Source organism: Scyliorhinus canicula, chromosome 22 (genome assembly GCF_902713615.1).
Source record: "Scyliorhinus canicula chromosome 22, sScyCan1.1, whole genome shotgun sequence".
Taxonomy (NCBI): Eukaryota; Metazoa; Chordata; class Chondrichthyes; order Carcharhiniformes; family Scyliorhinidae; genus Scyliorhinus; species Scyliorhinus canicula.
In genome coordinates, this window is record NC_052167.1 from 3,528,084 (window position 1) to 3,549,029 (window position 20,946).

General features: G+C 48.6%; 2 protein-coding genes across 3 annotated transcripts; one reads left to right on the top strand and one right to left on the bottom strand.

The window, feature by feature from the left end:
• The first annotated feature begins 566 nt into the window (after nt 1-566).
• On the top strand, nt 567-3,786 carry ddit4 (DNA-damage-inducible transcript 4). Its single transcript, XM_038782934.1, has 2 exons — nt 567-839; nt 2,904-3,786. The coding sequence occupies exons 1-2, from the start codon at nt 674-676 to the stop codon at nt 3,383-3,385; spliced, it is 648 nt and encodes a 215-aa protein (XP_038638862.1). The 5' UTR covers nt 567-673; the 3' UTR covers nt 3,386-3,786.
• Nucleotides 3,787-5,804: 2,018 nt separating this feature from the next.
• tysnd1 (trypsin like peroxisomal matrix peptidase 1) lies at nt 5,805-17,551 on the bottom strand. 2 transcript variants are annotated; one of them, XM_038782932.1, is made up of 5 exons: nt 16,218-17,535; nt 13,881-14,011; nt 9,474-9,659; nt 6,509-6,829; nt 5,805-6,267 (listed from the first exon to the last, which is right to left on the bottom strand). In XM_038782932.1, the coding sequence occupies exons 1-4, from the start codon at nt 17,438-17,440 to the stop codon at nt 6,612-6,614; spliced, it is 1,758 nt and encodes a 585-aa protein (XP_038638860.1). In that variant the 5' UTR covers nt 17,441-17,535; the 3' UTR covers nt 5,805-6,267; nt 6,509-6,611. The 2 variants fall into 2 exon arrangements, with proteins under 2 accessions (XP_038638860.1, XP_038638861.1); XM_038782933.1 differs by lacking the exon at nt 9,474-9,659 and having other exon boundaries at nt 16,218-17,551.
• Between the last annotated feature and the right edge of the window lie 3,395 nt (nt 17,552-20,946).

Here is a 20,946-nt window from a genome sequence, read left to right on the forward strand (position 1 = left end):
CACCGTCCCCCTCCCCAGCCTCACTCCCTCCTCCACATAGACTGTTCCACCCCCCTGCACAAACTTGCAAAACCAAAACTCCCCGGCAAAGAACGCGAGAAAAATCTGCAAACAAAAGACAGGCCAGATAAAAAAAATAATTAGGGCAAAGAAAAGCTTAAGCAGCACTTGTAGAGCCAAGGAAGGGTTGCAAGTGAAAAAGTGTTTGTTTGTATGTGTGTGTGGTTTGTATTTGTGTTTTGTCCAGGCTGCACACAGATGCTGCTCTCTGACAGTTTCCTGTGTTCTGTTCTGTTCTGCAAAGTTCCAGAACAAAGTGTCCCAGGAACACAGGGCAAGCTGGCTGTTCTGCGCAGGCGCGGGCCAGCCAGACAGGGGTGGGCGGGGCAGGCTCTGGAACGTGGCGGACGTGCCAACCGCGCTGATTGGCCGAGCCGTCCCAGGCGCTGATTGGCCGGGCCACCACCGTCGCTGATTGGTCGGTCCCAGCGGTGGGCGGGCCGATGGGCTGGCCTGGGGGCGGGGCCAGCAGCTCCTATATAAAGCGGCGGGGCGGCGGCCGCGGCTCATTCGGCGCTGGGCTCCCGGGTGGTGAAGTGGTTATTTGGGGCTATTGGGGCGGTTTAAACCCCCTCCTGTCCGCTCCATCTCTCTCTCTCTCTCCAAGGCAGCGATGTGCCACGGACGCGCCGCCGTTCTCCCGCCCCCTCTACCTCCCTCCTCCTGGGGGAAGCTGCTCCAGAAGATCGCCGAGCTGGCCGGAGGCAGCGGTTCTCCCCCGCCGGCAGCGCTCCAGCGCAAAGCCCCCGAGAGTGAACCCGGCCTGGACGCAGACAGCGGTGAGTGCAGTGGACCCGGGAGAGGGGGTTTGTGGGGAATCCCTGCACAGGGTGGGGGGGTCTGTGCAGAGGGAGAGGTTCTGAGCAGAGGGGGGAATCCTGCAGAGGGTGGGGGTCTGTGCAGAGGGAGAGGTTCTGTGCAGAAGGGGGTTTGTGGGGGGATCCTGCAGAGGGTGGGGGTCTGTGCAGAGGGAGAGGTTCTGTACAGAAGGGGGTTTGTGGGGGATCCTGCAGAGGGTGGGGGTCTGTGTAGAGGGAGAGGGGGGTCTGTGCAGAAGGGGGATTGAGGGGGGGATCCTGCAGAGGGTGGGGGTCTGTGCAGAGGGAGAGGTTCTGTGCAGAAGGGGGATTGAGGGTGGGGATCTGTGCAGAGGGAGAGGTTCTGTGCAGAAGGGGGTTTGTGGGGGGATCCTGCAGAGGGTGGGGGGTCTGTGCAGAGGGAGAGGTTCTGTGCAGAAGGGGGTTTGTGGGGGGATCCTGCAGAGGGTGGGGGTCTGTGCAGAGGGAGAGGGGGGTCTGTGCAGAAGGGGGATTGAGGGGGGGATCCTGCAGAGGGTGGGGGTCTGTGCAGAGGGAGAGGGGGGTCTGTGCAGAAGGGGGTTTGTGGGGGGATCCTGCAGAGGGTGGGGGTCTGTGCAGAGGGAGAGGTTCTGTGCAGAAGGGGCTTTGTGGGGGGATCCTGCAGAGGGTGGGGGTCTGTGCAGAGGGAGAGGTTCTGTGCAGAAGGGGCTTTGTGGGGGGGATCCTGCAAAGGGTGCGGGTCTGTGTAGAGGGAGAGGGGGGTCTGTGCAGAAGGGGGATTGAGGGGGGATCCTGCAGAGGGTGGGGGTCTGTGCAGAGGGAGAGGTTCTGTGCAGAAGGGGGATTGAGGGGGGGAACCTGCAGAGGGTGGGGGTCTGTGCAGAGGGAGAGGTTCTGTGCAGAAGGGGGTTTGTGGGGGGATCCTGCAGAGGGTGGGGGTCTGTGCAGAGGGAGAGGTTCTGTGCAGAAGGGGGATTGAGGGGGGTCTTATTATTCCCAACACTTTCTGCCACTTCACCTACTGCAGGATCTTTAATGTATCATTAACATCAAAACTGGATACTTTCCAAACCTGGCTATTCAAATCCTGCAAATATTTTGTGGCCCCTATTTTTTCCCCCACTGTTTACTTTCATGTCCTTTGTTTGTACTGTGCCTGATTCTCCTGTTAAAATATGTAAATTGCATTTGAATGGTGCCCTCCTTCCAGAAAGAAAATGTTGGAAAATCTCAGCAAGCCTGGCAACATCTGTAGGGAGAGAAAAGAGCTCAGGCTTCGAGTCCAGGTGACCCTTTGTCAAAGCAGCTTTGTCAAAGGGTCATCTGGATTCGAAACGTTAGCTCTCTTTCCCTACGGATGCTGCCAGACCTGCTGAGATTATCCAGCATTTTCTTTCTGGTTTCTGATTCCGGCATCCGCAGTAATTTGCTTTTACCCTCCTTATTCCATACTGTTTTACCGTGGTCTTGTCCCTGCCTGGCTTTAATTCCCCTTTGCAGATTTCCACATTGGATTGGGTTTTTCTTTAATTGCTTGTTACTTTGGGTTGGCTTTTTAATGTGGGAATGGGTATTTGTGTCCCTGGTGCATGTTTTTTGTCTATTTTGGAACAGCACAGAAAGAAGCCCATCGGCCCATCATGTCTCTGCCAGCCACCCATGTCACTTTGAAATCCTGTTTCTGATTTTTAAAAGTGTTTTTAGAGTACCCAATCCACCTACCCTGCGTGTCTTTGGGTTGTGGGAGTGAGACCCCACGCAGACATGGAGAGAATCTAATCAAATCAATCGAAATGTGCAAGCCCCACATCGAAAGTGACCTGGGACCGGGATTGAACCTGTGTCTTCAGTGCTGTGAGGCTGCAGTGCTAACCACTGCACCACTGCTGCTCCTTGTTTCTAATGTCTGTCTCCAGTGCAGTTATTTTCCAGTTACTCTGGTGTCACTGACACCTTGGTGTATACATGATCTGTTAATTTCCAGTTACGTTGGGGTCCTGTGTCTGATTTTTAATGTGTTGTGTGTCTCTCTCTCTGGTGCAGATTATGGCAGTTTGGGATCAGACAGTGACTCGATCATTGATGACCCTTTCGAGGAATTCCTGTGCGCTGATGTGATCCAGTTGATTGAGCAGAGCCTGACTGAGGCCAAGCACAGTGCCCTTCACTGTTTCAAGCTGCTGATCCCGGACCAGTTGACTGGGCAGGTGGCGGAGGAGTTGCTGCGCCTGGCGGCGGGGGAGCCGTGCGGGCTGCGGGGCGCAGTGCTGCACCTGAGTGTGGAGGACCAGGATGGCTGCAAGGAAGTGGACCGCATCGTGGTGGACAGCAGCCTGCCTCCCACCTTTGAGCTTGCCCTGGTCCTGAGGCTGGAAGCTGGCTTGTGGTCCAAAATCCAGGACCTCTTGAGTTCGGGTCCCTCGTTCACCCCAGGGTACAGCCAGGCGCTCCGACTCAGCCCACACTTCCGAATCATTAAGAGAAAACTATACAGCTCCACTGAGATCTTCATTGAAGAGTGTTGAGTTGGTGGGTTGGATAAGGACACTTGACAGAACTGGGACCCCCCCCAAAAAAAGAAAAGGCCAATTCATTAGCCAGGTTTAACGCTGCACACCAGCTCAGAACTAAAAGTGGGAACTTGTACACGTTACTTTCCTCAAACGAGTGCAGTGTTAACCCTCCGATGGAGCTAGTTCGGTACTGACCGAGGGGCTATTTGTTATCTCTCAGTCAGGAGGCTTCGGTAACAGACATGGTGCTATGTGTTCACGAGTTTGAATTAATCCCCCTAACTGGGGGAGCAAGGAGGTCTGCAGGGCAGCCTATTGGAAGGACTCTAATTGATTTGCATACAATAATGTTTTTTGATACTTTGTTCTTCAATATAGTTTGTACTCTTTAAATAAAAACTTTTCATGAAACATTTCTGCTTTTTTTTATTATTGCTTAATATAGTTTTAATCAAATGAGGTGAAATTTCACTGCAGTTTTTTTGTTTAAAACCTGTTCCTGGTTTTAATACATTTGGTTTACATTAAGAATTGAGTCGGCCATGGATCTATTTCACTGCTGTTCTTGGTGTCCAAGTGCTTGAGGGTTTTAACAACAACTTATACTCGTTTCTGATCTACGTCACAGCAATTAATTTCAATTGTCCAGCTCTTTAGATTTTCAATTTTTCTCTCTTCAATGGCAAAGCCAGTTTTCCATTAGCATAAACAACTGGATCTTCTAGGGTTGCAGTGGTTAGCACTGCTGCCTCACGGTACAGAGGACCTGGGTTCAATCTACCTGGGTCACTGACTGCATGGAGTTCGCACGTTTCTCCCTGTGTGCATGGGTCTCACCCCCACAACCCAAAAAAGATGTGCATGGTAGTTGGATTAGCCATGCAAAATTATCCCATAATTGGGTACTCTAAATTTATAAAAACAAATCTATTTTCTGCCTGTCAACACTTGCTAATGTTGCTGTCACCTGCACCCACTCGCCCAGGCTACTATATGCAGTGGCTAAATTTAAACCTGGTGGTTTGGGTGTTGCTGCTGGGATATGGTGACTAGGAGTTTTTCAGTGACTTCATTGCAGTGTTAATGTAAGCCTACTTGTGACCATATTATCTTAAAGGAGCTTCAGAAACTATAGCCACCCAAAGACTATTTTTGTCTTTGGGAAAACTTGTTTGTAGACGAGCTGGTGTGATCAGTAGTATAATCTATACCCTTTCCCCCACTAGGGCAGTATTAATACCTCTAACATCACCAAATGGGACTAGTGTTCTAATTTTTTTTCTTGCATCATTTACACGTAATTGAGTACAGCTTCCTCATCAACCTTGGAGGATGTGGACCATCTAACAAAATAAAATTCACGCTTTATGATCTATGGCAATTCATTAAAAAGCCTTTTTACTGTAGAATAACCCCAAGCAGTTTAGAAAGAGGCTACATAGTACCTACTAAGATTGAAACGTGTCTCTCCAGCGTACAGACTATGCCTGTAGAGGACTGGGGTCGGGGAAGGAATCCGTTTGTGAATCCACTCCTATTGGCTGTCTTGGAATGGGGTCAGAGCATGAGGCTCTGCTATCAACAAGCAGCACGGTAGCACTGTGGCTTCACAGTGCCAGGGTCCCAGGTTCAATTCCTGGCTTGGGTCACTGTCTGTGTGGAGTCTGCACGTTCCCCCGTGTCTGCGTGGGTTTCTTCCGGGTGTTCTGGTTTCCTCCCATAGTCGTGCAGGTTAGGTGGATTGGCCACGATAAATTGCCCTTGGTAACCAAAAAAAGGTTAGGAGGGGTTACGGGGATAGGGTGGAAGTGAGGGCTTAAGTGGGTCGGTGCAGATTTGATGGGCCGAATGCCCTCCCTCTGCACTGTACTATGTTCTAAATCAATAATCCATAACCAATTATTGACCAAGCCTTTAGTCACTTACGAAGTACCTTGATGTACATTAGCAACGCTCCATGAATATTCCTTCTCCAGGCTTTGTGGGATTTGATCCAGGGTGCCCGGAGCATTACCCAGGGTGTCCTGAATACTAGTTCAGAGACTATGCCAACACATTCCCTTGGTTTGTACTTCATTCCCTACTACCATTGATTCTAATTTGCTATTCTGCATACCCCTCAATCCTCTCCATTATGTGGTACCTTGTCAAAGGGACCCCTTGCACAACACTCACTATATTTCCCCCTTCAACTGTAAGGGTAGCACAGTGGGTTGCACTGATGCTTCACAGGACCAGGTTCGATTCCTGGCTTTGGTCACGGTGCAGAGTCTGCACGTTCTCCCCGTGTCTGCGTGGGTTTCCTCCGGCTGCTCCGGTTTCCTCCCACAAGTCCCGAAAGATGTAGTTAGGTGAATTGGACATTCTGAATTCTCCCTCTGTGTACCCAATATCTATCACCAACTCCAAAGAACACCAGGCAGCCAGGACATGCAGGCACAAAACCTTTTGGTACAATTTATTCAGTTTAACTCATTTTAATCTGACAGTTGGAGAAAATGCAAACTTCTGTATCATCGAGTCCTTTCCTTTCCTCCTCTGTCACGTGATCAGAGGACTGCTCTATAACTTTACAGTAAGAAGTCTTACAACACCAGGTTAAAGACCAACATGTTTGTTTCCGACACTAGCTTTCGGAGCACTGCTCCTTCCTCAGGTGAATTTAGGCATGAGGGCATCGTGCTGCTTAACAGAGATTCATGATAATGTCTTAAACAAAATATTCAGAACCGAAGCAACAACCTTGTTGAAAGATTTAAGTCACATTGAACAGTAAGAAAGCAAAGTTCAAACAGTTTATCGCCAGCGTCCAGGTATCAGGGATGAGATTGCTGCCTTGTGATTATCTCCATGTTTCTTGGATTTGGGACTTAACTTAGATCAGGTTATCATAGGGCAGCACGGTGGCGCAGTGGGTTAGCCCTGCTGTCTCACGGCGCCGAGGTCCCAGGTTCGATCCCGGCTCTGGGTCACTGTCCGTGTGGAGTTTGCACATTCTCCCTGTGTTCGCGTGGGTTTCACCCCCACAACCCAAAGATGTGCAGGGTAGGTGGATTGGCCACGCTAAATTGCCCCTTAATTGGAAAAAATGAATTGGGTACTCTAAATTTAAAAAAAAAGATCAGGTTATCATAGCACATTGGGTTCGAGTGTAGTCCGGATCACCTTCTGTGTAAATGGGGAAACCAAATCCCTGTCTACTGGATTAAACTCCCAAATGTTTCTGGGACCTCAAGAATCACAGTTTGCTCTTCTCAGGAGCTGACAAGGTGTCCTGGAACCTCCAAACTGCACGCAGTCGATCACTCACTTTGTTCAGTCCTTCAAAGGCCGAAGCATCCTTCACTTGGTCGTAGGCAGAGAGCAGAGGCTGCAGGACGGTGATAGGAAAGCTGAAGTTTAGGTGGGGATAGGTGGCTCCTGCACTGTTGTTTCGGGCATTGCTGGATACAATTCCTGTATGGAAAGATGATACAGGTTTGATACTGGAGGATACTTCTACGTTCAAATTAACGTGGAACTTGAAAGATGCCAACAATGCAATATCTTGCAAAGTGTGTGGGTGGGGGGGGATGTATGGAGGAGGATGATGCAGCTAAACGGAACAGCAAGGTGTCATTAACCACTTTAACAAAAAAACCTTGTATTTGTATAGCGCCAAACTAAGCCTCAGGGCGTTCCAAAGCACTTAACAGCCAAGAAAAACTTTCTGAAGTGTGAACGCTGTTGTAATGTAGGAACAAGGCAGCCAACTCACATACAAGCAGAAATGAACAATGTTACTATCTCTAAAGACTGAGAAGTCTTAAAAAGATATTGGAATTCCAGGGATCCACTGAAAAGATCATATGACGAGATTTCAACTTTAAAGACCTTTACCGTAAAAAGCCAACTGAAAATAAACATTAACACTATTTTTATAGATTAAACTATAAAGAAAATTCCTCGTGTGACATTTAAAAAAAAAAGTTAGAATACCCAATTTATGGTGGCTAGCCCTGCAGCATCACGGCGCCGAAGTCCCAGGTTCGATCCCGGCTCTGGGTCACTATCCTTGTGGAATTTGCACCTTCTCCCTGTACACTAAATTTAAAAAAAAATACCCAATTCATTTTTTCCAATTAAGGGACAATTTAGCAGCTCTGGATCACTGTCCGTGTGCAGTTGGCACATTCTCCCCATGTTTGCGTGGGTTTTGCTCCCATAACATAAAGATATGCAGGGTAGGTGGATTGGCCACGCTAAATTACCTCTTAATTGGAAAAAAATAATTGCATACTCTAAATTTAAAAAAAAGGCCTCTGGCCAGGTGAGCTGGTGCTTTGGGCAGGTTGAGAGGTCAGAGTGCCATTTTGAAATGGCGCCCCGATCTCTTCCACTTGTCGGAGTTCCTCAGTGCAGGATATGCGTTCCCTGCCAGGGGGCTGAAAGAAAAACAGAGTGTTGTTAGATAGTGGGGGCGTTCCTGGTGCAAAAACACCATGAACGAGTCCTGGATTTCTTCCCAGAAGGGACCCTGTTTTTTTTTGTTAAATCACACCCAATATCTTTCCTTAAATAAGGGGCTATAACTGCTGACTATGCTCCAGATGCAGTCTCACACGTACTTGTTGCAGTTGCAGCGAGACTTCCCGACTCTTAGACTGAAAAATAACACCTTATCCAACTCGGTGCTTCCTGCCTATTCGCCAATTCTCTATCAATGCCAATATACTGCCTCCAACACCAAGGGCTCATATCTTATTATTTAACCTTTTGTGAGGTACCTTGTCAAGTGTCTTCTGGAAGTCCCAAATACAACACATCTACTGCTTCCCCTCTATCCACTCTGGTTGAGACTTCCTAAAAAAACTCTAAGAAATGAATCAGACACAATTTCTCTTTCGTGAAGCCACGCTGACTCTGCTTGATTAGATTATGGTTTTCCAAATGTACTGCTATTACTTCCTTAATAATTGATTCCATCATTTTTCCAACAATAGATGTTAGGCTAATCGGTCTACAGTAACCCACTTTTTGCCTCCCTCACTTTTTGAATAGGGGTTTCACATTGGCAGTTTATCAACCCTCCGGTACTTCTCCAGAATCCACTGCTTAATTACTGTCTTTGTTGCTAATCTTTCCACCCCGTCCACTTTAGCTAACTCTTACCTCATTTCATTGTAATTCCTTTTATTTATGTTGAACACAGCTGTTTCCGACCCAAGTTCCTCACTCTCAAACTTAATATTAAATTCCATCATGTTATGCTCACTACTTCCTAGGCGATCTTTTACTCTTGAGGTCATTTATTAAACCTGTGTCATTACCCATTACCAGATCCAGGATAATCTGTACCCTGGTTGGCTCCATGAGATATTGCTCTAGGAAACTATCCCTAATGTACTCTATGACTTTGTTGTTGTAGCTACCCGTACCAACTTTAAAAAAAATAAATTTAGAGTACCCAATTCATTTTTTCCAATTAAGGGGCAATTTAGCATGCCAATCCGCCTACCCTGCACATCTTTGGGTTATGGGGGTGAAACCCACGCAAACACGGGGAGAATGTGCAAACTCCACACGGACAGCGACCCGGGGCCGAGATTGAACCTGGGTCCTCGGCGCCGTGAGGCAGCAGTGCTAACCACTGCGCCACCGTGCTGCCTCTTACCCGTACCAACTTGATTAACCCAATCAACATGAAGATCAAAGTCACCATAATTATTGCTCTATTCTTGCCTCACGGCGCCGAGGACCCGGGTCACTGTCCATGTGGAGTTTGCACATTCTCCCCCGTGCCTGCGTAGGTTTCACCCCCACAACCCAAAAAGATGTGCAGGGTAGGTGAATTGGCCATGCTAAATTGCCCCTAAATTGGAAAAAATTGTATTAAAAAAATGAAAAAAAAAATCTTGCCCTTTTCTTTTCCTATTATTTGATGATTTATTCCTTTTCTTACAACGTTGCTCCTGTTTATGGGGTCTATAAACCACTCCTACCAATGTAGGATAAATATTGAACAGGACACCAGGAATAACACCCCTGCAATGTTTCAAATAATTGACTGAAATATATGCTCTACAAACTCTAACCATTAAACAATGGCAGCCAACCTTACCCAGCAACTCTCCGCTGTTCGCTCTGAAAACAGGCCCACCACTGGCCCCAGCGTGGACTGCACAGGTTGTCTGGAGCATCACAGGCTGGTTGTCCACAGTGATCACAGCAGACAGAACTCCAGCAGTCACCGAAGGCCCACACCTTTGGCCAAACACCCCGTAGCCAATGACACAGACATCCTCTCCTGTTGGCAAAGAGACACAGCTTCACTGAAGGTGTTGCACAGAATGTACGGCACAGAAAGAGGCCATTCAACCCAAATGATGGTTCAACCCTTGGGGCTGGTTTAGCACAGCGGGCTAAATAGCTGGCTTGTAATGCAGAACAAGGCAGCAGCGCGGGTTCAATTCCCGTAGCGGCCTCCCCGAATAGGCACTGGAATGTGGCGACTAGGGGCTTTTCACTGTAACAATTGAAGCCGACTTGTGACAATAAGCGATTATTATGATGATCGTGTACCACCAAAACCCAATTAAACCAATCAGATCATCCTATTCCATACTTGCTTGTGTGTTTAGCAAGTTTTTCCTTAAATGTATCTATTCTGTTTACCTCAATCACTCCATGCAGTGGCGGCACAGTAGCACTTGGGTAGGGTCCTCTTTCCAAGGGCCGGTGCAGACTCGATGGGCCGGGTGGCCTCCTTCTGCACTGTAAATTCTATGAGTTCCACATTCTCATCACTCCTTACATATCTCCTGAAATCCTTATTGAATTTATTAGTCTCTCTCTGTATTTATGATGCCAGATTTGGACTTTCCCCACAAATGGAAACATACTCTCTACATTTATCTTATCAATCCCCCTTACATAGTTTTAAAGACTTTTGCCTGGTCACCTCACAGCCTTTACCTTGCTAGCGGAAAGAGCCCCGACATGAGGAATTCACCTTGGGACAGTATCGGAGTGGCAGCCTGGTCAGTCAAAATAATTAAATAGCAGGCAGACAATCTAATACTGTCCAAGAAAAACTTCGAGCCCTCAGTCTGTTCAATCTTTCCTGATGGTTATAAACTCTGGGATCATCCTTGTAAATCTTTTTTCTACCTACTCCAGTTCATCGTATGTCCTTTTCACAATGCGGAGATCAGAATTGAGTGCTGTCTGACCCAGGTTCGATATACGTTTAACATCATTACTCCAGTTTTCAATTATGTTCCTCCAGAAGGGAAGCCCTAAACTAGGCTTTGTTTTTACAGCCATGTTCACCCGTGTTGCTACAGATGGTTGGACCGGTTCCCCCAGACCTCTTTGCTCCTCTGCCCCATTTGGATTCTTATTTCCCCAAGGGGTACATGACCTCTAACAAAATGCACATTGTCACGCTTGTCAATGCTGAAATTAATTCGGGGCGGCACAATGGCGCAGCGGTTAGCACTGCTGCCTCTCGGCACCGAGGTCCCAGGTTCGATCCTGGCTCTGGGTCACTGTCCGTGTGGAGTTTGCACATTCTCCCCGTGTTTGCGTGGGTATCGCCCCCACAACCCAAAAATGCGCAGGGTAGGTGGATTGGCCGCGCTAAATTGCCCCTTAATTGGAAAAAAAGAATTGGGTACCTTCAATTATATTTTTTTAAATATTGAAATTAATTTGCCACCTAGACATCCATTCTACAAGTTTATTTACAACTAGGGAAATGGGAAGCATTCTTTTAAATAGTGCTTCAGCGTCTAAAAACTAAAAACCTTTACCCGCAGTGCAGCAGACTGAATATGTGGCAACATAAACAGTGCAAGATCCCGTCCATCCAGACATGATAAACAAACGTTTACCTGTCTTTATTGCTAATTGCAGAGAAATGTTGCTCGGGAACCTGGCTTTGCACCTGATTCAAACGGCAGCACCTGCAACAATGCAGCATTCTCTCAGCACTGGAGTGCTCGCGCCCCGGAGTGGCATTTGAACCCAGGAGCATCTGATGGCGACCAGCTGATAAAGTGAGGAGCAACACTTCCGCATGGGTTAGCAGGGGTAAAGTCCCCCTCCCCAACAGCTGCAAGGGAACTGAAGCTTCCCGACCTGAACTCGTTTTTCTCGGAGCTAAGCAAGTTTCTCAGTTTCTATTCCAGGGTCGGCAAGCCCAAGTGTCACTCTTCCATGCCAACATTCGTCTCTGGGCCTCACAATGCACACTGCCCTCCCTCATTGTCACAGAGGCTCTGACTGCACCACTCAGCTGGGAGTTTAACCTCCCTGTGTTTCCTCTTTCCTGACAGACAGCTTTCACTCAGCCAATAAAACCCACGTTAGGCGTCAGCTGTGGCTTTGCATTCTCATCTCTTGAAAGTTGTGGGTGTAAGTCCCGGTCCAGGAACTGAGCACAAAAATCAAAGCTGCCACTCCAGCCCTGTACTGAGAGCCTGTTCCACAATGGGAGGTGCCACCCTAAACCGAGGCTTCTCAGGCGGACGTTCAATGTCCCGTGGCACGTTCTCCCTGGTGCCCTGATCAATATTCACCCCTCGGACCAAATGGTCTGGTCCTGAATATGTTGGGAGTCTGTGGGCGCTTACTGTGTGTAAACTGGCAGCTGCGTTTCCTACAGTCCATATCAACCACAGCCGGGTGGCATGGTAGCACAGTGGGTAGCACTGTGGCTTCACAACACCAGGATCCCAGGTTCGATTCCCGGCTTGGGTCACTGTCTGTGCGGAGTCTGCACGTACTCCCCGTGTCTGCGTGGGTTTCCTCCGGGTGCTCCGGTTTCCTCCCACAAGTCCTGAAAGACGTGCTTGTTAGGTGAATTGAACATTCTGAATTCTCCCTCTGTACCCGAACAGTGTGGCGACTAGGGGCTTTTCACAGTAACTTCACTGCAGTGTCAATGTAAACCTACTTGTGACAATAAAGACTATTATTCTGAAAAAAGCTGTGAAGTGTTTTGGTGTGGCCTGAGGCTGTTAAACATATTTCATATAAATTCCAGTCCTTCTTACATTCTTGTTGCTCTGCGAGTATTTTGCACCTCATAACACAGTTATGGGAGGGAGGCACTCCCGATTGTGAAGTTGGTTTTTGGGGACTGCTGTGCAGTAGTGTTCCCAGCCTGGAGCATTACTGGCATGTTTACTCAAGGCCATTTTACACAGCTGTGTTTTAATTTGGATTCTGCTGTGTCCGTGACCTGGCTCCTGATACTTAAATCCACCTCTTATCCTGGCAGATTATACGGAGACGAGCTATTCATGCTGAGTCTGCAGCTGGGGTTTGTTGGCATTTCTGAACTGAACCTGAACCGTATATCTCTACCTGGCACTGGGCGCAAAATCCTCAAAGTGTCTCATTCCTCAACATTAACCTCTCTCTCACCCTGAAAAAAATATATACATTGCAACTTCAGCACAAATACTGTGTTCACCACGTGAAACCTTTCTTTCAAATCAATCAATCTTGCACTCTTCAGAAAAAAACACAATCTGCCCAGTTAATAAATGTAAACTTTAACCGATAACAAACACTCCCTTGTATAAATGGGTTCTCACACAGTGACGGGGAGATAAGGTTTAACTAAACTCTGCAAGGTGTCTTTGTCCCTCATTCGGCCCAATGCAATATGACTCTCAACTCTGGCCCGTTTATGCATTCACTCGGGGGGAGTTCCCTGTTTCACAATCAGGTAGTGAGCATATCAACAGTGTAGACTGTCTGGGAGAAAGTTAAATGTACCACAGCCAATATGCAGCAGTTTCCATATCAGTACCATTTATAACTGAGCCTGGCTCCTGACTTCTTGTACTAAAACCCACTCCATTACCTCAACAGCAGATTCACAGACCCACAAATACTCAGTCTATAAACAAGAACTCATAAAAAAATAAAAGACTCCATAACGCAAAGTAAAAGGAAATAAATAATCAGCCAGATAGTCATGGCTGTAAAAAAAACCACTCATTTCAAATTGCCAATAAAATGAGACTGTAATGTCATAGAATTTATCATAGAATTTACAGTACAGAGGGAGGCCACTCAGCCCATCGCGTTTGCACCAGCCATTGGAAATAGCACCCTAGTTGAGCCCACACCTCCACCCTATCCCCGTAACCCAATAATCCACTTAACCTTTTTGGACACCAAAGAGCAATTTATCATGGCCAATCCCCTAACCTGCACATCTTTGTGACTGTGGGAGGAAACCGGAGCACCCGGAGGAAACCCACGCAGACACGGGGAGAAATTGCAGAGTCCCAAGTGACCCAAGCCGGGAATCGAACCTGGGACCCTGGAGCTGTGAAGCAACAGTGCTAACCACTATGCTACTGCGCCGCCCTACAAATAGGTGCTGCCTGTGGATGCTTAAGAACTGAATTTACAGAATATCAAATGCTTGGCCCAAATGTATATATTTTTTAACTCTGGCTACTAAATTGTTTTTTTTATGTCAACCTATTTCTTGTCCTTTCCTTACCTGTGCTAAACCCAGATGCAACAGCAGGTGTTTCAACAGCCAGCAGGTCTTCTTCCAGTTCCACCACTGCCACGTCATAGGCTGAATTCTCTTTTGTAGCAAACAACACTGTTCCGGTTAATGCAAGGCAGCTGTGGGGAAACATAGAGAAGAGTTAAATGAAAACTAATTTTCAACCTGTATCAACTTTACCAGTCCAATCACCAGCGAGAGCAGGGGGTGTCTGGATACGTAGCCTACTCTGAACGGGTTTGGCTGACCTCAGTTAGGCAGCTGTGTTGGTGGATTTGGGATGGGCCGAGTCGGCCAGGGTTTCAGCTCCTGATTCCCCACCCCCCAGACTCTAAATTGCAGTTGGATTGGACTCTGACGATACTTACTACGGAGGCTCACAAATAAACGACCTTTTGGGCATGGTGTCATATGCCAAATAGGAGGTAACACCACGAGGAAGGAAGAGGAGAAGAGGAAGACTTAATATCAACCTCAAAAATGTCATTTTGAAACTTTAGAAAGTTGTGTCATAACTTTTGATATAACCATTTTGGACAAGTTATTGATGCGATTGAGTCATTTCCACACTAGCCTTATTTATAGTCATTTGAGTAAGGTGTCAGAGGGGAGCTGAGTGCCTGTGAAACTCTACCCCAGCAAGGAGCCAAAACTCCTGCCTTCACAGTATCTGTTTCTCTAACTCTGTAAATGATTAGGGCAGGATGGTGGCGCAGTGGTTAGCACTGCTGCCTCACGGCAGCGAGGACATGGGTTCGATCCCGGCTCCGGGTCACTGTCCGTGTGGAGTTGACACATTCTCCCCGTGTTTGCGTGGGTTTTGCCCCCACAACCCAAAGATGTGCAGGGTAGGTGGATTGGCCACGCTAAATTGCTCCTTAATTGGAGAAATTAAAAATAAACCTTGTGTTTGCTGACCTCCAATGTCTGGCTCCGGGTCTATCAATGCCTTGATTTTTAATTTCTTATCCTTGTATTCAAATCCCTCCGCGGTCTCACCCTTTCCTGGCACTAGAACCACCTACAAGTCACCGAGATCTCTGAGCACCACCAATTGTGGCCCCTTGCACATCCTTGATTTCAATCAAACAAGCAATCAGCAACCTGGATCCCAAACTCTGGAATTTCCTCCCCAAACCTCTCCTCTTTTACATAGAATTTACAGTGCAGAAGGAGGCCATTTGGCCTATCGAGTCAGCACTGGCTCTTGGAAAGAGCACCCGACCCAAGGTCAACACCTCCACCCTATCCCAGTAACCCCACCCAACACTAAGGGCAATTTTGGACACTAAGGGCAATTTAGCATGGCCAATCCACCTAACTTGCACATCTTTGGACTGTGGGAGGAAACCGGAGCACCCGGAGGAAACCCACGAACACAGGGGGAGAACGTGCAGACTCCGCACAGACAGTGACCCAAGCCGGAATCGAACCTGGGACCCTGGAGCTGTGAAGCAATTATGCTATCCACAATGCTACCGTGCTGCCCAAGATGTTTTTAAGATGTTCTTAATCTCTGATTAAGCTATTGGCTGCCTGTCGTACTATCTCCTTACGTGGCTTGCTCTCAAATTTTGTTTGTAATGATTTACTACATTAGAAATGCTGTATAAATGGGAGTATTGTTGGATAATGAACTACTTTGAAATGTGGTGATTGTAGGTAAACAGCCCATTGTTGGAATTTCACCAATAGACTGCTCTGGATTTTCTGATCATTGTTTTGAATTTATGGGCAGTATCTCCCAGATTCTGATGCGTGCTCCTCACTGTTGTGGGGCCTTTCCAAAAGTCCTCTTGTGCACTCAAGTGCCGGAGAGACGTTTGAACCCACAATCTCTGACAATGAAGGAGGTTGCTAATCACGGGCCAAGAAGATGCCAACATTGCAGGAACGACATGTCCGGAGATAACACATATGGAAAAGGAGCAGGAGTCGGCCATTCGGCCCCTCGAGCCCACTCTGCCAGACTCTGGCTGCTCTGTTTGAGTTTCTAATTCCACGGCACGGCGGCACAGCGGTTAGCACCGCTGCTTCACCGCGCCAGGGATCCGGGTTTGATTCCGGCCTTGGGTGACTGTCGGTGTGGAGTTTGCACATTGTCTGCGTGGGTTTCCTCTGGGTGCTCCGGTTTCCTGCCACAGTCCAAAGATGTGGTTAGGTGGGGTTATGGGGATAGGACGGGGAAGTGGGTCCATGGGTTGGTGCAAACTCGATGGGCTGAATGGCCTCTTTCTGCCCTATAGGCATTCTCTAGGTTCCAATCTACCCCCCGATAGCCTTTGAATTTTACAAAACGGTCCGGGTACGCACAGAGGCACCTACCTGCCGGAGTGCAAGTGGATCTTCACTTTGACAGTCGATGCTTGGCCGAGCACGTGTCGACATGTCAGAATGAGCCTGGGACTGATAATCACCCCAGACCCCCAAACTCTACCACACTGCAGAAGAGCAACTGCATCAAGCAGCCGAGTTAAACACTGCCACCCTGGGTTAGCCAGGGGCAGGTGACCAGATACTGGGCAAAATGGCACCTTCTTGCCACCTCTGTCAAATCCATTCAAAATCCTTCTGACAGCATCGAACATACAGCTAACTGAACACACCAATGTCAGTCCAACCCACTCGTTGGCTTTCCAGCAAAGCGGTGCCACGATCAAGCCGGCTAAATAATACCCGTCTTGAGACTTGACATAAACGCCACCTCCTTCAGTCCCGGGCAGGCAGCGGGCATCGGTCAGAATCATTGCGTTCCTCTCTCCAGCCAGATTGCTCACGATTCCTTTGCTGATGGTGTTCATGAAGATCTCCGGGCAGAAGGAGGAGAAGGGTGAAGCGCAGCTGAAGAGGGACTGCCCTTTCCTCAAATGTTCGCTCCTCACCGTCCGCAGGGCACTCCCTGCAAGGGCATCACCAGCCCAGCCCGGGCACCGCAGCAAGGCGAACCAGAGTAATTCCAGGGGCTCGGTCTGGACCTCCTCCTGCCCCCTGTCCTCACTGTGGAAATACCACTTGTCTGACTTGTCGAATAAGGTTTGGAAAATGTCCTGGAATTCTGGGCAAGGGAAGACCAACAGCATCTCCGCCGGGCAGCCGAGTGCCCACTCCGGACTGGGGGCACTGGACCCAAGCTGGGGTGCCAGTGCAGAGCTGGGGGCTAAGGACAGCTGGGGGGGCTTGGCATTGCCCCTGGGGCTATGCCCAGGGAGGTAGACCTGGATCTCCAGCTGACTATGGAATGCCCCAGGCAGCAGGAAGGGCTGGTCACTCACACCCTGCCGCTGCAGGAAAGGCAGGAAAGGCTGCCCGTGGCACAGCACCAGCCCCCGCTGGCCATCCAGGAGAAGCCCGCTGCAGCCGCGCTGGGCGAGGGGCAGCGCCGCTGGCAGAGCTGTAGCCCCGCCGCTCGGCCGCTGCCAGCCGGCAGACACGATGCAGCCCCGGCTCTCCATCGCACAGCGCCGCAAAGCTCCCATTACTAACCCGGAAGCCGATACTTTCCACACCCCACTTGGCAGCAACCGCGGGTCATTGCTTTTGCATTGCATTTGCTTTAACCACCACTTTCCAACCCTCTAAACCCAGTCTGCACAGAGAGGGCTGTGTGGGTGCCCCGCATGGAGCCCAGTTAGCACAAAAAGCCCCCTGTCTGTGGCTCACACACACCAGCCTCCCCTCCCAATGGCCCTGCTTCCTCCCCTCCCAATGGTCCTGCTTCCTCCCCTCCCAATGGCCCTGCTTCCTCCCCTCCCAATGGTCCTGCTTCCTCCCCTCCCAATGGTCCTGCTTCCTCCCCTCCCAATGGTCCTGCTTCCTCCCCTCCCAATGGTCCTGCTTCCTCCCCTCCCAATGGCCCTGCTTCCTCCCCTCCCAATGGTCCTGCTTCCTCCCCTCCCAATGGTCCTGCTTCCTCCCCTCCCAATGGTCCTGCTTCCTCCCCTCCCAATGGTCCTGCTTCCTCCCCTCCCAATGGCCCTGCTTCCTCCCCTCCCAATGGTCCTGCTTCCTCCCCTCCCAATGGTCCTGCTTCCTCCCCTCCCAATGGTCCTGCTTCCTCCCCTCCCAATGGTCCTGCTTCCTCCCCTCCCAATGGCCCTGCTTCCTCCCCTCCCAATGGCCCTGCTTCCTCCCCTCCCAATGGTCCTGCTTCCTCCCCTCCCAATGGTCCTGCTTCCTCCCCTCCCAATGGTCCTGCTTCCTCCCCTCCCAATGGTCCTGCTTCCTCCCCTCCCAATGGTCCTGCTTCCTCTCCTCCCAATGGTCCTGCTTCCTCCCCTCCCAATGGTCCTGCTTCCTCCCCTCCCAATGGTCCTGCTTCCTCCCCTCCCAATGGCCCTGCTTCCTCCCCTCAAGTGTCTCTCCTTAAATCCAACCAATAACCATTTTGCATCATTTTGTTTTTAAGGCAAATACAGGTAGATTTTTAGGGTGGCATGGTGGGCGCAGTGGTTAACACTGCTGCCTCACGGCACTGAGGATCCAGGGTTCGATCCCGGCTCTGGGTCACTGTCCGTGCGGAGTCCGCACATTCTCCCCATGTCTGCAGGAGCCTCACCCACACAACCCAAAAAGATGTGCAGGGTAGGTGCATTGGACACGCTAATTAGGCACGGTAGCACAGCGGTTAGCACTGTTGCTCATAACTCCAGGTTCCCAGGTCCGATTCCCGGCTTGGGTCACTGTCTGTGCAGAGTCTACACGTTCTCCCCGTGTCTGCATGGGTTTCCTCCGGGTGCTCCAGTTTCCTCCCACAGTCCAAAGATGTGTAGGATAGGTGGATTGGCCACGCTAAATTATCCCTTAGTGTCTAAAAGGATAGGTGGGGTTACTGGGTTATGGATAGGATGGAGGTGTGGGCTTAAGTAGAGTGCTCTTTAAAGTGCAGACTTGATGGACTGAATGGCCTCCTTCTGCACTGTAAATTCTATGATTCTATGATAAATTGCCCCCTAATTGGGAAAAAAGAATTGGGTACTCCAAATGTATTTTTAAAAAAGATAGGGAGATTTTTAAACAGTAAATGAATTAAGGGTTATGGTGTGCGGGTGGGTAAGTGGAGTTGAGTCCACAAAAAGATCAGCCATGATCTTATTGACTGGCGATTAACGCCATCGGAGAGAATTACTGAAGTGGCCCTGAGGTGGAAACAAATGAGGCTGCTTGCAGTCTTCCGGCCAGAAGTGGCAGCAGAGAGCAGGTCATGTGCCCTGCATGTACACTTGACATCAAATGTCCACCAGGTGCGTGCCTTTGGCGTCAAATCACTGAGCGGAGTTGCTTCCAATTTACATCTTCTGGCAAGCAAGGCAAGTGAACTGTGTAGATGCATGGTTTCCTTAAATGTAAGAGACTCAAATAGGCAGTTTACCTATTGGACAGGCTCTCCCAATAGAATCTGCTGGAGAGAGCTGCCCAGGAGAGTTCATGGCCAGACAGAGTAATGTTAGCTTTGTACAGAGTCCAGGGCCACTGATTAACAGCCTACAAAGAAGAAACTTAACTCAGGAACAAAGTAGTATAACGATGATTTCTTGAGGTATGGTTTTGTTAATTATGGCAATGCAAATAAGGATGTAAAGCCCATGTATGTTATATGCAGAGACGTTCTGGCAAATGAGAGAAGTTTCTGATTTTGAAAGAGAGGTGTGGGTGACAAATTCCTTTTGAGGTTGAGACCCCAGAGTCAGTTATTAACTTACAGCTGACTCCAGGGCAGCATGGTGACGCAGTGGGTAAGCCCTGCTGCCTCACGGCGCCGAGGTCCCAGGTTCGATTCTGGGTCACTGTCCGTGTGGAATTTGCACATTCTCCCTGTGTTTGCCCGGGTTTCGCCCCCAGAACCCAAAGATGTGGATTGGCTACGCTAAATTGCCCCTTAATTGGAAAAATATTAATAGGGTACTCTAAATTTATTTTCAAATAAACCTTATAGCTAACTCCAAATTAAAAGACTACACTACTGTACCTGACCTGTGACAGGGCATTAAAACATGCTAAAAGCCTATGAGGCTGTCAGCATTCTGGTGTAGAATTTCCCAGGAGTATCCAGTGCTGAGTAAAACAGCATTATGTTGCTATTGCCCTTTACGACGACATACATGTGCGAGTTTGGATTTTCCATTTTCATAAAGATGAAGACGGCACAAAGGAACTGGTTGAAGTCTGCACCTGATATGCACATTGCCCTCTTCTCCTTTGAACCTGATTCAAGTAAGATCATGAGCACCAAGCTGTTGTGTTATGCTTCTTCATGTAGTATAAGCTGCTTCCTTAATATATGCTCTGACAAAGGAAGGTTCAGACTTGGAGGTAGGTTTAACATATTTATTGAACAGTTAACAATTTTCCTACTTGAGTTCGACTCTCCTGTTAATCTAACTATAGTAACTCAATCTAACTAAGCCATGCGGTGGGTGTGATGCTTCTCATCTGCCCTTCTCTCTAAGTGTCACCTGTCCTTATATATGGGTTGCCCCCTTGTGGTAGTGCCACCTCTGGGTGTCTTGACTGCCCATTGGCCGTGTCCTATTCTATGTGTTCATTAGCTGTATGTCTGCATGTCATGACATCTCCTGTGCTCCCTCTAGTGTTTACTTAGTTGTAGTGTATTTACGTTAACCCCTTGTGAATTTACAATGATGCATATCACCACAAGATTGTGAAGACCAAGCAGGCTCCGCTTTCCCATTGAAGGTAAGCAAATGTGGCATGGGTCCTGAAGGTTGGCCAGTTGACAAAATATGGGTTGAGTTTCTCCAGCATTTTATGTTCCTGTGTCAGATTCCAGCATCCGAAGTAAGTTGCTTTTATATTCGGACAACCTGAGGATAGACATGCTGAACGACTAATGGAAGGAGAATAAGAAATGGAGCATGAGGTTATGTGATAAAACCTCCCAAGAATATATTCAGCCAGAATTAGCAACATTAGAATGGAATGGGGGTGGAGGTGTGAAGAGTTAGCATGTCTTTTCAAACAAAGATGGGCAGGACTGTAGTGTGGAGTTCCCAAAAAGTTTGGAATACTCATGAAATTCCACGTGTAAAATGAAATT